Source organism: Crinia signifera, chromosome 9 (assembly GCF_055691185.1).
Source record: "Crinia signifera chromosome 9, ASM5569118v1, whole genome shotgun sequence".
NCBI lineage: Eukaryota > Metazoa > Chordata > Amphibia > Anura > Myobatrachidae > Crinia > Crinia signifera.
Window position 1 is genome coordinate 152,438,288 of NC_139225.1, and position 13,166 is coordinate 152,451,453.

The 13,166-nt window shown below is 45.9% G+C and overlaps 2 protein-coding genes across 4 annotated transcripts in view; both read right to left on the minus strand.

The window, feature by feature from the left end:
* Nucleotides 1-13,166, minus strand: part of LOC146036342 (putative HLA class I histocompatibility antigen, alpha chain H) — a 405,284-nt gene that overhangs the window by 325,623 nt on the left and 66,495 nt on the right. The window lies entirely within an intron of this gene.
* Nucleotides 1-13,166, minus strand: part of LOC146036344 (putative HLA class I histocompatibility antigen, alpha chain H) — a 223,387-nt gene that overhangs the window by 143,843 nt on the left and 66,378 nt on the right. Inside the window, exon 1 of one of the 2 annotated variants that reach the window (XM_083160301.1) lies at nt 5,104-5,287. The exons of the other annotated variant lie outside the window; for it this stretch is intronic. Within the exon in view, the coding sequence (XP_083016427.1) occupies nt 5,104-5,209 (106 nt within the window). The 5' untranslated portion in view covers nt 5,210-5,287. Of the gene's footprint in view, nt 1-5,103; nt 5,288-13,166 lie in introns of those variants that run through there. 2 annotated transcript variants of the gene reach the window in all.

A 13,166-nucleotide genomic window follows, 5' to 3' on the forward strand; every position in this document is an offset into this window, starting at 1 on the left:
TCGGAGATCTTCACAATTCTTTGCATGGTTTGGGCTGGGTCTGTTGTATGAAAGTCTGGTCCTGTAAAGAAACTTGCAGGCGGGAGTATTCTTGGCAGGAAGCTGGACATTCTCATGGGTCTGTGAGGGCTGTTCATTCGCAGTCAGACATTCCGCCTTGATCATCAGGTAGGGGGGTTTCTTCGTTTATAAAGCATTCTGCATCCGCTGCAGTCATAAAGTCTTTGAAAGAGGTGCCATTATAAATCCTCAATTTAGCTGGGTACAGGAGTGCGAATTTGCGCTCCATTTTGATAAGCCTCGAGCATATTGGGGAGAACTCCTTTCTCTGCTTGGTCAATTCAGCTGAGTAATCTTGAAAGATCAGTATGGAGTGATCCTTCCATTTGATATTTCTGTGCTTTCTGGATGCCACCCAGAAAAGTTCCTTGTGCAAATAATTGAGTGTTTTAAAGATCACTGTTCTTGGTCTGGATTCGTTCTGTGGGCGCTGGGGGCCAAGTCTGTGTGCCCGTTCAATCACCATGTCGGTGCATCTATCCTGAATCCCCAATAACTCTGGCAGGGTATTTTTAATAAAGTGGAACAGTTCTGGTCCTTTTATGGTCTCTGGAATACCCACCAGACGGAGATTATTCCGTCTGGATCTGTTCTCCAGATCTTGTATTTTATTGTGGAGGGCCAGGATCTCTCTGGAGTGCTGGGACACTGCTGGTTTAATTTCTGCCATGTCCTGAAAGCATTCTCCCAGTCTGCATTCAGTATCTAGCACCCTTTTTTGCATTTGGGCCAGTTGATGGTTTATCTTTTCTGTCTGCTCCAGGAATAGGGGTAATATAGCAGCTCCGATAGCCCCCACCATCTCCCCATAGGTGACCGGTGCGTGTAGGTCAGGTATTACTGTTAGCAGGAACGCATTTAGAACAAGTAGATGCTGTAAGATTTTCAAGAAGAACGTTTAATGATGAACATATAACTTGGATGACATGCTGCACTCTCTGCTTGCTGCATCACCAGCTACTGCATAACAACCAGGAAGTAAAAACAGGAAGTACCTGAAAAACTTTATCAACAACTATCAGACATACACTGACAATATCTATCTATAAGCACAGTTGAGAACAGTGGTTGCTATAATACACATACAGAAGTCTAACACCCCCACTCAACTACTGCTTCTCAAACAAGTCCCATTCTAGATCTGATATCCTCAAACTTTGGCCTTGGTACTGGCTTTGTCATAATATCAGCTAACATATTGTCAGTCTCACAATATTCAAGAAGAATTACATTTTGCTCCACTAGATCACGTAGATAATGATGCTTCACATCAACATGTTTGGTTCTAGCATTTATCTTTTCACTGTTTGCAAGTTTTATACATCCCTGATTGTCCTCAAACAATACCGTTGGTTTTGCTACTGACTCTCCAAAATCCTGTAGTAACTGACGTAACCAAACAACTTCTTGACTGGCATAAGCTGCGGAGATGTATTCCGCTTCTGTTGATGATAAGGCAACTGACATTTGCTTTTTGCTGGACCATGATATTAGGCTGTCTCCAACCTTGAACAAGTAGCCACTTGTTGACTTACGATCCTTGTAATCACCTGCCCAATCTGAATCCACATATCCTGTCAGTTCAAGATTTCCTTTTTCTGACAATGTCAGGTTCATGTCCTGTGTGTGTTTAAGGTACTGCATGACTCTCTTGATTGCATTCCAATCTCTTTGACGAGGTTTACTCACACGCCTACAAAGATGAGACATGGCAACTGAAATCTGGCCTTGTAGTGGTTGCCACATATATAAGTGCCCCCACTGCTTGTCTGTATTGTTCATTATTGGGCAAGAGATCATCTTCTCCTTCCAGTTTGAGATAAGCTGCGTCCATTGGCGTAGTCACACCTTTAGCCTCTGACATTTTAAACTGATTGAGAATTTTAGTAATTTTAGCAGATTGATTGAGCAGAAAACTTCCATCTTCTTTCCGCTGTATCTGGATTCCTAGATAGTATGTCACCTCTCCCAGATCTTTAGTTTCAAAGTGTGAATTCAGAACTTCACTTAACTTTTTGATTTCTTCATTTTCTTCATGGGCAATAATCAAATCATCCACATACAAGAGTAGATACATCCACTTCCCATCTTCAAACTTGGAGTATAGGCATGAGTCTGCCTTACTTCTTGTGAACATTTCGTTTAGTAAAACTTCATTTATTTTACTGTTCCATGCTCTAGCTCATGGGTCCTCAAACTGCGGCCCTCCAGATGTGGTGAAACTACAATTCCCAGCATGCCTTGCCACAGTTTTAACACTCCCTTATAGGAAAACTGTGGCAAGGCATGCTGGGATTTGTAGTTTCACCACATCTGGAGGGCCGCAGTTTGAGGACCCATGCGGTCTAGCTGATTGTTTGAGACCATAGAGAGATTTTTGTAATTTGCAGACAAGATGCTCTTTGCCCTCTACTATATAACCTTCAGGCTGAGCCATGTACAATTCTTCTTCAATATCGCCATTGAGAAAAGCAGTTTTAATGTCAAAATGCCTTACTTCCATATTTCTTAAAGCAGCTATGGCCATCAAGGTTCTGAAAGTACTCTGTTTCGCAACTGGTGCAAAAGTTGCATCATAATCTTCACCATATTTTTGAGTATAGCCCTTTGCTACTAATCTTGCTTTAAATCTGTGGACTTTACCTTCAGAGTCATATTTGGTTTTAAAAACCCATTTACATCCAACTGCATGTTTTCCTACAGGCAACTCTGTAAGTTCCCATGTCTGGAGCGGTTTAAGAGATTCCATTTCTTCATCAGCTGCTTTAATCCATTTTTCCTTTTTATTAGTGGGCAGTTTTTGCATGTCTTTCCAGGATTCTGGTTCAGGTTCTGGTGCTGTTCGTGCAAGATAAGATAGTCGCTTTGGTGGAATATTCTTATTACACCTTGTAGAACTCCTGACTAGAGGTAGAGGTAATCTTTCCTCTTCAGCAGTAACAGGATCACTTATAGCAACTTCAATATTATTTTCTTCTACTGACGGTGGTTGTTCTTCAAGCTGCACTGCCTGTGTCATTTCTTCAAATGTAAGATACACTGAGTTTTCATCAATTATAACGCTTCTACTTATTGTCACCTGGTTGGTTTCTTTATGTAGAATTCTGTATCCCTTTTGAGACTCACTGTAACCTACGAGCACTCCTTCCTCTGCTCGAGCATCCCATTTTGAGCGCTTTTCCTTTGGAACATGAACAAATGCTTTACTTCCAAATATTTTAATATGATGCAGGTCAGGCTTCTTTCCATTCCATAGTTCATATGGAGTCTTTTCAGTTGTTTTACCTAATAAACGATTTTGGAGATAACAGGCTGTCATGATTGCCTCTCCCCAGTAAGTTGCTGGCAAATCTGCATCAAAGAGCATGCTCCGCCCACTTTCACATAGTGTCCGATTCATTCTTTCAGCGACACCATTTTGCTCTGGATTATATGGTACCGTAGTCTGGAATGTAACTCCATGTCTTTTCAGAATGGTTTGTGTTTTGCCACTCTTGTATTCTGTGCCATTATCTGCACGCATTATTTTTGGAAATCTTCCGAACTTGTTGTTTACTTGGGCAAGATATGCTTCAAGTTTTTCTGAGACTTCATCCTTACTTTGCAGCAGGTAAAGAGTTGTGAATTTGGAGTAATCATCAATGAATGTAAGAAAATATCTTTTCTGTCCTGGGGTCATATTTTTCATTGGTCCACATACATCTGTGTGAATTATATCCAGACAATTTTCAGCTCTACTATTACTTGCTTTTGGAAAAGGTTTTCTTGTAATTTTCCCTTTTAGGCAGCTGGTACACTTCATCATTTGTGTGCAAGGATCAATTTTGATACCATTTGCATGCTGTTCTTGGGCTAGTTTTCTTATTGCTGCTGGATTTCTGTGCCCTAGACGACGGTGCCATACATGGATGCAGTTAACATGCTCCTGCTTAGCGGTATTAACAACTTCTCTGCACTTTAACTGATATAGCTCATCTTTGATAGTTCCTTCTGCAAGAATGTGGCTTCCATTTGTAATAATACACTTGTCACCTTTAAATGTCACAATATGTCCTTGCTTGGCGAGCTTTTTCACTGATAGCAGGTTAGTGTCAAGATTGGGCACATACAGTACATTCTTCATAAGTATTTTTCTGGTAAATGTTGGAGAGACTGGACAGTAAAGATAACCTTCCCCTATCCCTCCTGAAACCATGTAATGTCCATTAGCTGTAGCTATTCTTTCTGAATTACTTTGGTCCAACTGAGTGAAGAAATTTTTATCATTAGTCATATGACTTGTAGCTCCTGAGTCAATGCACCACGCATTTATCACTGATGTACTGCTGTTACTATGAAAGGCAAATTCAGCATTAGAAGTGTTTCCTGGCTCTTTTATAGCACATTTTGCTTCTTGCTTAGCATCTTGTTTCTTTAACTGATCCATTCTGGCTTTCCAAACTCTACAATCTGCCTTTAAGTGACCGGGTCTCTTGCATACAAAACATTCACGTGTTTCATGTCTCTGAGTGGATTTCTGAAAACAGTTCTGCACCTTTAATGCTGATTCTGCTAAGGATCCTTCATCCTTATTTGTGCTCTCAGTCTTGCGCTTATATTCATCCACAAGTTTGCCTTTCACATACTCTAATGTAAGTTCATCGTCTGGTCTGGCATCTAGCGCAGTTACAAGTGTCCCATAACTATCTGGGAGACCACTGAGTAGCAGGGCTGCTATATGAAAGTCTTTTATTTCTTCTCCTATGCAACGCAGACGCTCTACCATTTCTAGAGTACATCTTATATAATCCTGCATGTCCTGGCCTTTAAGCAGTTTAGACTGATACAGCTTTCTGATTAAATATAGCTTATTGCTTAAATTTGCTCTCTCGTGCACTTTCTGCAGCACATCCCACATATCTTTTGCACTGTCACAGTTACATATATGCACGATCTGATCATCATCTATACTGAGAGAGATTGTACTCTGGGCTTTCTGATCTCTCTCAGTCCATTCCTCTGTGACTTGGTGAGGTTTAGGTTCTTGTATGCATTTCCACGTACCTTCTCTTATAAGCAGCATCTTTACTTTGAATTTCCATGTCTGGTAGTTCTGGTTAGTCAGATTCATCACTGTGAATTTGGCTGAGGCACTGTTAACGGCAGCCATGTCTCTTCTGGGTTCTGCCTTTCTGTTTGAGTGCTTTTGACTCTTGTTACTTCTCTTTCTGCAGTCCTGGGCCCATAACCTGTTAGCAGGAACGCATTTAGAACAAGTAGATGCTGTAAGATTTGCAAGAAGAACGTTTAATGATGAACATATAACTTGGATGACATGCTGCACTCTCTGCTTGCTGCATCACCAGCTACTGCATAACAACCAGGAAGTAAAAACAGGAAGTACCTGAAAAACTTTATCAACAACTATCAGACATACACTGACAATATCTATCTATAAGCACAGTTGAGAACAGTGGTTGCTATAATACACATACAGAAGTCTAACAATTACCTTGTCCTGTGGCAGAGGTACGGTCATCTGGGGTTCTTCCTCGGAGGGTTTTGCAGGGGAGGCAGCCTGTGAGTTAGCTGGGGATCTCCTGGTACCTTGTACTAGCGGCGTTGTCTGGAGCTGCTGGCGCGTGGGCTCCGTGATCGGCGCCATCTTGGATGTGGCAGGCGTCGCTATTTTCTGGCGCTGTGTGCGAGGTTTAGATCCTGGCATGTCCGCCAGGAATTTCTCCATGCGCTGCTCGGCGGGTGCTGGAGTGCTTCTGGGACTGTCGGGCTGGCGTGTTTGGAGGCTCCGGGAGCCATGAAAAAGTAAGTTAGGAGCCGGTGGGCAGCGGAGCTGAGGCACACGCTACCTCACATCAAGCCACCGGAACCGGAAGTTGCTTACAGCCCGGTATTACCTGTATACATACATATATCTTATAGTGTAATAATACTGCAGCGTGTGACTGTCTGAGAGACACAGAGACTGTTATATATCACACATATTATACACAGGACACAGACCACAGCCATGTACAGCCCGGTATTACCTGTATACATACATATATCTTATAGTGTAATAATACTGCAGTGTGTGACTGTCTGAGAGAGACACAGAGACTGTTACATATCACACATATTATACACAGGACACAGACCACAGCCATGTACAGCCCGGTATTACCTGTATAATACATATATCTTATAGTGTAATAATACCGCAGCGTGTGACTGTCTGAGAGAGACACAGAGACTGTTACATATCACACATAATATACACAGGACACAGACCACAGCCATGTACAGCCCGGTATTACCTGTATACATATATATATATATCTTATAGTGTAATAATACTGCAGCGTGTGACTGTCTGAGAGACACAGAGACTGTTACATATCACACATATTATACACAGGACACAGACCACAGCCATGTACAGCCCGGTATTACCTGTATACATACATACAGGGCCGGCGCTACCCGCTCAGCAAAGCCTGCAAAGCAGGTAGGCGCCAGACCTGAGAGGCGCTCCCCCCTCCACTGACACTACTGCTGCCGAGTGACAGCTGTATGGGGCACCTGTCTTGTCTCCAAATGCTTTAAAGAGTCCACCGCTACTGACTCCGTGTGCAGTGACAGCAGCATGGGCATCTTCCCTTGCTGCCTGCACACTCACTTTTTCTCCTCCCCCGGCGGCTCCTCAGTCAGGCATGCTGCAGTGCACAGTGCAGCATACAGAGCGCCGAGCTTAGGACACAGCGGGGGAGCTCCGATCAGCATCAGCGTGGAGCTGCCCTTCTGTGTCCTAGGCTCGGCACTGCAGGGACACGGACCGACCGGGGGAACTTTGTCATGGATTTCCTGGGCGCTAATGGCGTCCAGGTGCTAACAGTGGGGAAAGGCAACATTCCCACCATGGGGGCACAGAGGTCCCCCCGAGTCTCTCTGAAAGTGACAGAGCAGGAAGAAGAGCATTCCAGCCCAGCCGGAGAGGACTTCCAACTCCGCCTGGGAGATGAGTCTATCTATATTCTCAGGTCAGTCACAGGTAGCACCTTGTTATACTCTTTCTGTGTCACTTGCAGGATGTGCTCGGGTGACTGGGTCAGGTGACATAGACCTGTGTTATGCCCCTTTCAGGCCGCACTTTAAAAACGGTATATTGCCGTTTTTTTACCGTTTTAAAACGGTAATGTGTGCGGTCTGAAAGGTGCAGGACCACTTAACCGGTTAGAAAAAACGTTTTTTCTAACCGGTTAAAATGCAGGGTCCTACCCGTTTCAGAACCGGTATTTTAGGCTCAAAATCGGTTCGGAAACGGTATTTAGGACCCAGCCAATGAGCTGGGTCCTAAATTCAGCACAGTGAATACTTAATGAGCGCTCATTAAGTATTCACAGCACTGGAACCCCCCCCGCGCGCGTGTCGACGCCCTCCCGCGTGTCGGCGCCCCCCCCCCCCCCCGTGTCGACATCTCCGTTGTGGTTCCCGGCACTGCAGCTCAGTATGCTTGGAAAGCACTTATGAAAAAAGTGTCTTTCAGAAAATGGCTGCCCCCATACGAAAGACAGTTTTTTTAAACAGGGTTTCCTATGGGGCAGCCATTTTCTGGAAGACACTTTTTTCATAAGTGCTTTCCGAGCATACTGAGCTGCAGTGCCGGGATCCACAACGGAGGTACCGGCATGGGGTAAGTCGACACGGGGGGGGGGGGGGGGAGGGCCGACACGCTGGGGGGGGGGGAGGGCCGACACGCTGGGGGGGCGTCGACACGTGCGGGGCGTCGACACGCTCTCGGTCGACACGCGCGAGGAGGGGGGAGGGGGGAGCTGCACGGAGGGGAGGGCTGAAGGCTGCACTGGCTTTGACCCTGTATTTGGAAAGTTTCCAAAAACGGGTCTGCCAGTGTCAAAAAAATCGGCACTTAAACGGTAATATACCGTTTAAGTGCTGCGGTGTGAAAGGGGTTTTATCTGGCAGACCCGTTTTTGGAAACGTTTCCAAATACAGGGTCAAAGCCAGAGATGCGGTCTGAAAGCAGCATTATTGTCACACTGGCACAGCTTTTGTGGATCTGCAAATGCCAGCACTTGGCTTTCAGAGCATGTTGTGGACGTATACAAAAGATCATGTGAGACAATAGTTTCTCTAGGCCTGGTCTAGATGCTTTTATGCAGCAAAGGTAAAAATGTGGGCAAACCTCAGAAAATGCGTCTCCCCACAGTCCCAGTTACTGCATCCCCCCCTGCCCTGGTCCCTGCCTCCCCACGGTCCCTGTGTCCCCAAATTATATGTAAAGTTTAGCTCAATCCGTGTGGCAAAACGTGAATTATTTTTTTAGATCCATTTAACATAACATACATTTTATCTCAATCTGGGTGGCATGAAGTGGATTTTGGCTCAATCTGGGTGGCATGACGTGAATTTTGTCTCAATTCTTGTTGCATAAAGTGAATTTTGGCTCGACCTGGTGGCATGATGTGAAGTTTGGCTCAGCCTGGGTGGCATGATGTGAATTTTGGCTCAGTCTGGGTGGCATGATGTGAATTTTGTCTGAATCTGGGTGGCATGATGTGAATTTTGGCTCAGTCCGGGTGGCATAACGTGAATTTTGGCTCAGTCCGGGTGGCATAACGTGAATTTTGGCTCAGTCCGGGTGGCATGATGTGAATTTTCAGACTTTCATTTTGGCATAAAGGTGCCCATACACAGAGCGATCCTGTTGTTGCGAGGCGATGGGCGGTTCCCCCACATCGCAAAGCACAATAAGTATGTGCTGCACGTACATCGCATCGCATCTATGTCAGAACGACGCTGCTTTAGCACTTCACATATGTTTTTAACTAGATGCAACGCAATCTAGTTCAAAATGCACGGAGCACATTGCTCCATGTATGGGCACCTTAACGTGTTTTTTTGCTCCATCCAGGTGGTATAATGTGATTTTTGGCTAATTCCATTTGAATTCATTATGTGTAAGCCACATTACTGTAGGCATTATATGTAAAAGGAACTATTACTGTTGGCATTATATATAAGGGGACCTATTGTATGGCGTAATCTGTATAAGGGACACAAGTGTGTGGTGTAATGTAAATAAGTAACACTACATGCAGTGTAATATGAATAAGATTATGCTACTGTGTGCTGTAATTTGAAAAAAAAAACACTCATTGTGAGAACATACTGTACCATCTTTTTTATTGTGCGTACCTCAAGCATGCACTGTCGCTATTATAAGGTATGGGAGGGAGGGCGCAAATTTACAGTTTGCAGGAGGGCGCCCAACACCCTAACACCGGCCCTGCATACATATATCTTATAGTGTAATAATACTGCAGCGTGTGACTGTCTGAGAGAGACACAGAGACTGTTACATATCACACATATTATACACAGGACACAGACCACAGCCATGTACAGCCCGGTATTACCTGTATACATACATATATCTTATAGTGTAATAATACTACAGCGTGTGACTGTCTGAGAGAGACACAGAGACTGTTACATATCACACATATTATACACAGGACACAGCCATGTACAGCCCGGTATTACCTGTATACATACATATATCTTATAGTGTAATAATACTGCAGCGTGTGACTGTCTGAGAGACACAGGGACTGTTACATATCACATATTATACACAGCACACAGACCACAGCCATGTACAGCCTGGTATTACCTGTATACATACATATATCTTATAGTGTAATAATACTGCAGCGTGTGACTGTCTGAGAGACACAGAGACTGTTACATATCACACATATTATACACAGGACACAGACCACAGCCATGTACAGCCCGGTATTACCTGTATACATACATATATCTTATAGTGTAATAATACTGCAGCGTGTGACTGTCTGAGAGACACAGAGACTGTTACATATCACATATATTACAGCGTTGCCGACTCTCCCGGAATGTCCGTGAGACTCCCGGAATTGTGGGTAATCTCACGGACTCCCGGGAAGAGCCCCCCTTTCTCCCGGAGCAGCGCTTCCCCCTGCCACAATGGCTACTGCGCATGCGCGAGATAACCACTATGACGCCGCCAATGCAATGACACGATGATGCAGCATCATCACGTTGGCGGCATCCTCGCCATTATGTTGCGCAAGCGCAGTAGCCATCCCGGAAGAGACGCGACAGTGAGAGAGGACAGAGGAGCGGTGGCTGCAGGAGAAAGCTTACTGGCCGTCGAGTGGTAAGTATCTGTGACCTGATCTCTGCCCGGATATTTTAATGCAAAGTCCCCCCTCCTCCCCCTACACCTACCTCAGTCAGTGCCTCAGTGGACACTAAGAAAATGCGTAGGGATATATATTCCAATCGTAGGGCCAGCTCATCTTAACAGTGAGCAGCGGTGGGACCGAGATGGTAAAGCATGATAAAAATCTCTCTACCCCACAGGCTTTACCATATCTGTGGGCCTATCGCTCTCCTGTACCCAGTCAGGCTGCAGTAAACCTGCTTCCTACTATCACTGCCACATCTAGTGACTTTTAAAAAAATTTTTGAAGACCGGCCCTGTTCACACTTCTTGTATGGCAGTTGTATGCATCCCCACCCACATTCCCCCACCAGCTAGGACTGGTGGGCATTACTCTATGGGGTATACTGTGCAGTGGGCCTTACTGTGTGGAATGTAATGTGCGCCAATGGACATTACTGTATGGGACACAATGTGATGCAATGGGCATAACATGCTTATCAAAATATTGCAAAGCCTGCCCCCTGGTGACGCAAGGCCCGCCCCTGGCGACGCAAGGCCCGCCCCTGGCAACACAAGGCCCGCCCCTGGCAACGCAAGGCCCGCCCCCTGGCGACGCAAGGCCCGCCCCCTGGCTTTTACTTTTCTCCCTGAAATGATTTTTCAAAAGTAGGCAACCCTGATATATTATACACAGGACACAGACCACAGCCATATACAGTCCGGTATTACCTGTATACATACATATATCTTATAGTGTAATTATACGGCAGCGTGTGACTGTCTGAGAGAGACACAGAAACTGTTACATATCACATATATTATACACAGGACACAGACCACAGCCATGTACAGCCCGGTATTACCTGTATACATACATATATCTTAAAGTGTAATAATACTGCAGCGTGTGACTGTCTGAGAGACACAGAGACTGCTACATATCACACATATTATACACAGGACACAGACCACAGCCATGTACAGCCCGGTATCACCTGTATACATACATATATCTTAAAGTGTAATAATACTGCAGCGTGTGACTGTCTGAGAGACACAGAGACTGCTACATATCACACATATTATACACAGGACACAGACCACAGCCATGTACAGCCCGGTATCACCTGTATACATACATGTATCTTATAGTGTAATAATACTGCAGCGTGTGACTGTCTGAGAGAGACACAGAGACGGTTACATATCACATATATTAAACACAGGACACAGACCACAGCCATGTACAGCACGGTATTACCTGTATACATACATATATCTTATAGTGTAATAATACTGCAGCGTGTGACTGTCTGAGAGACACAGAGACTGTTACATATCACACATATTATACACAGCACACAGACCACAGCCATGTACAGCCCGGTATTACCTGTATACATACATATATCTTATAGTGTAATAATACTGCAGCATGTGACTGTCTGAGAGACACAGAGACTGTTACATATCACACATATTATACACAGGTCACAGACCACAGCCATGTACAGCCCGGTATTACCTGTATACATACATATATCTTATAGTGTAATAATACTGCAGCGTGTGACTGTCTGAGAGACACGGAGACTGTTACATATCACATATATTATACACAGGACACAGCCATGTACAGCCCGGTATTACCTGTATACATACATATATCTTATAGTGTAATAATACTACAGCGTTTGACTGTCTGAGACACAGGGGCATATTCAGGGTCCGTCGTTAGGAAATGCAGTTCCGCCTGTTCTAGCTTTTACATCAGCTAGACAGGCGGATTCTGTTTCACCCTTTCACCAACTAGTGTATTCAGGGTGAATACAGGGCGGAACGCCTCCTGGCGTTAAAACACCTATCAGGCGAAAGAGGGCATGTCCAATTCGCCTGCAGGGGAGTTCTCTGGGCACCCGGTCTGCGTTCAACATGAACGAGCTGTATTCACCCTGAACACACCAGACCAGACAAGTTCCCCGTCCCCCCTTCCCGTAGGCACGATGGAACCGTGTGTGTGACAGTGAGATGGCTGCTGCTGCTGTGTCTGTGTGTGACGCACGCAGCAGAGACAGGCGGCAGGCAGGCAGGGCGGCTGCTGCTGCTGGAGGATGAGGAGGGGAGGGAACGCCGGGCGGGTGGAGACTAGCGCGGGGCTGTAGTCAGCACTACACCAAACCACAGAACCCCGTACCGGAGCAGCCAGCCAGCTGCAAGCCCTGCCCTCCCCTCTCCTCTTTCCATTCCAAATGCTGCAACCACACCCAGATCCCCGTAACATCACTGCAGTGGTACATACCCCTGCTGCTGCCCGCACTGTGCCCGGGCAGCCCTCAGAGTGTGCAGCCCCCGGTAAATGCCTCTAGGGCAGACTAGCAGCAGCGTCTGGAGCGCTGCCTGACCCCCGGCAGCAGAGGCGGATTGGCCCACCGGGAAACCGGGCCGTTTCCCGGTGGGCCGGACCAGATTTCACTCAGGCTGGGCCGCTTACCTTTAGAAGTGGCCGCAGCCCAGCCTGGTCACCAACGGCAGCAATGCCCAAAACAAATATGGCCGCCGCATATATGCATATATTAAATGCACAGATGCGGCGGCCATATTTGTTTTGGGCAATGCTGTACTGTCTGCGGCCGCTGGATGCCGACGGACGGAAGCGCGGCGGCCGGCGGCGGTGACTCGGTGAGTAATGTCCGCCGCCCTCCTCACTGACCTGACTGTCAGTTAGTCCGCCCGGCGCCCACCCTCCCTGCCGCTTGCTGCTCCGCCTACTCCTCCCGTCCAAACTCACCAGCCAGCTCACCTGCCCGCAGCAGCAGGGAACACAAGAAAAGAAAAAAAAAACATCACTTATGCTGCTTTCAGACCGCATAACTGGCTTTGACCCTGTATTTGGAAACGT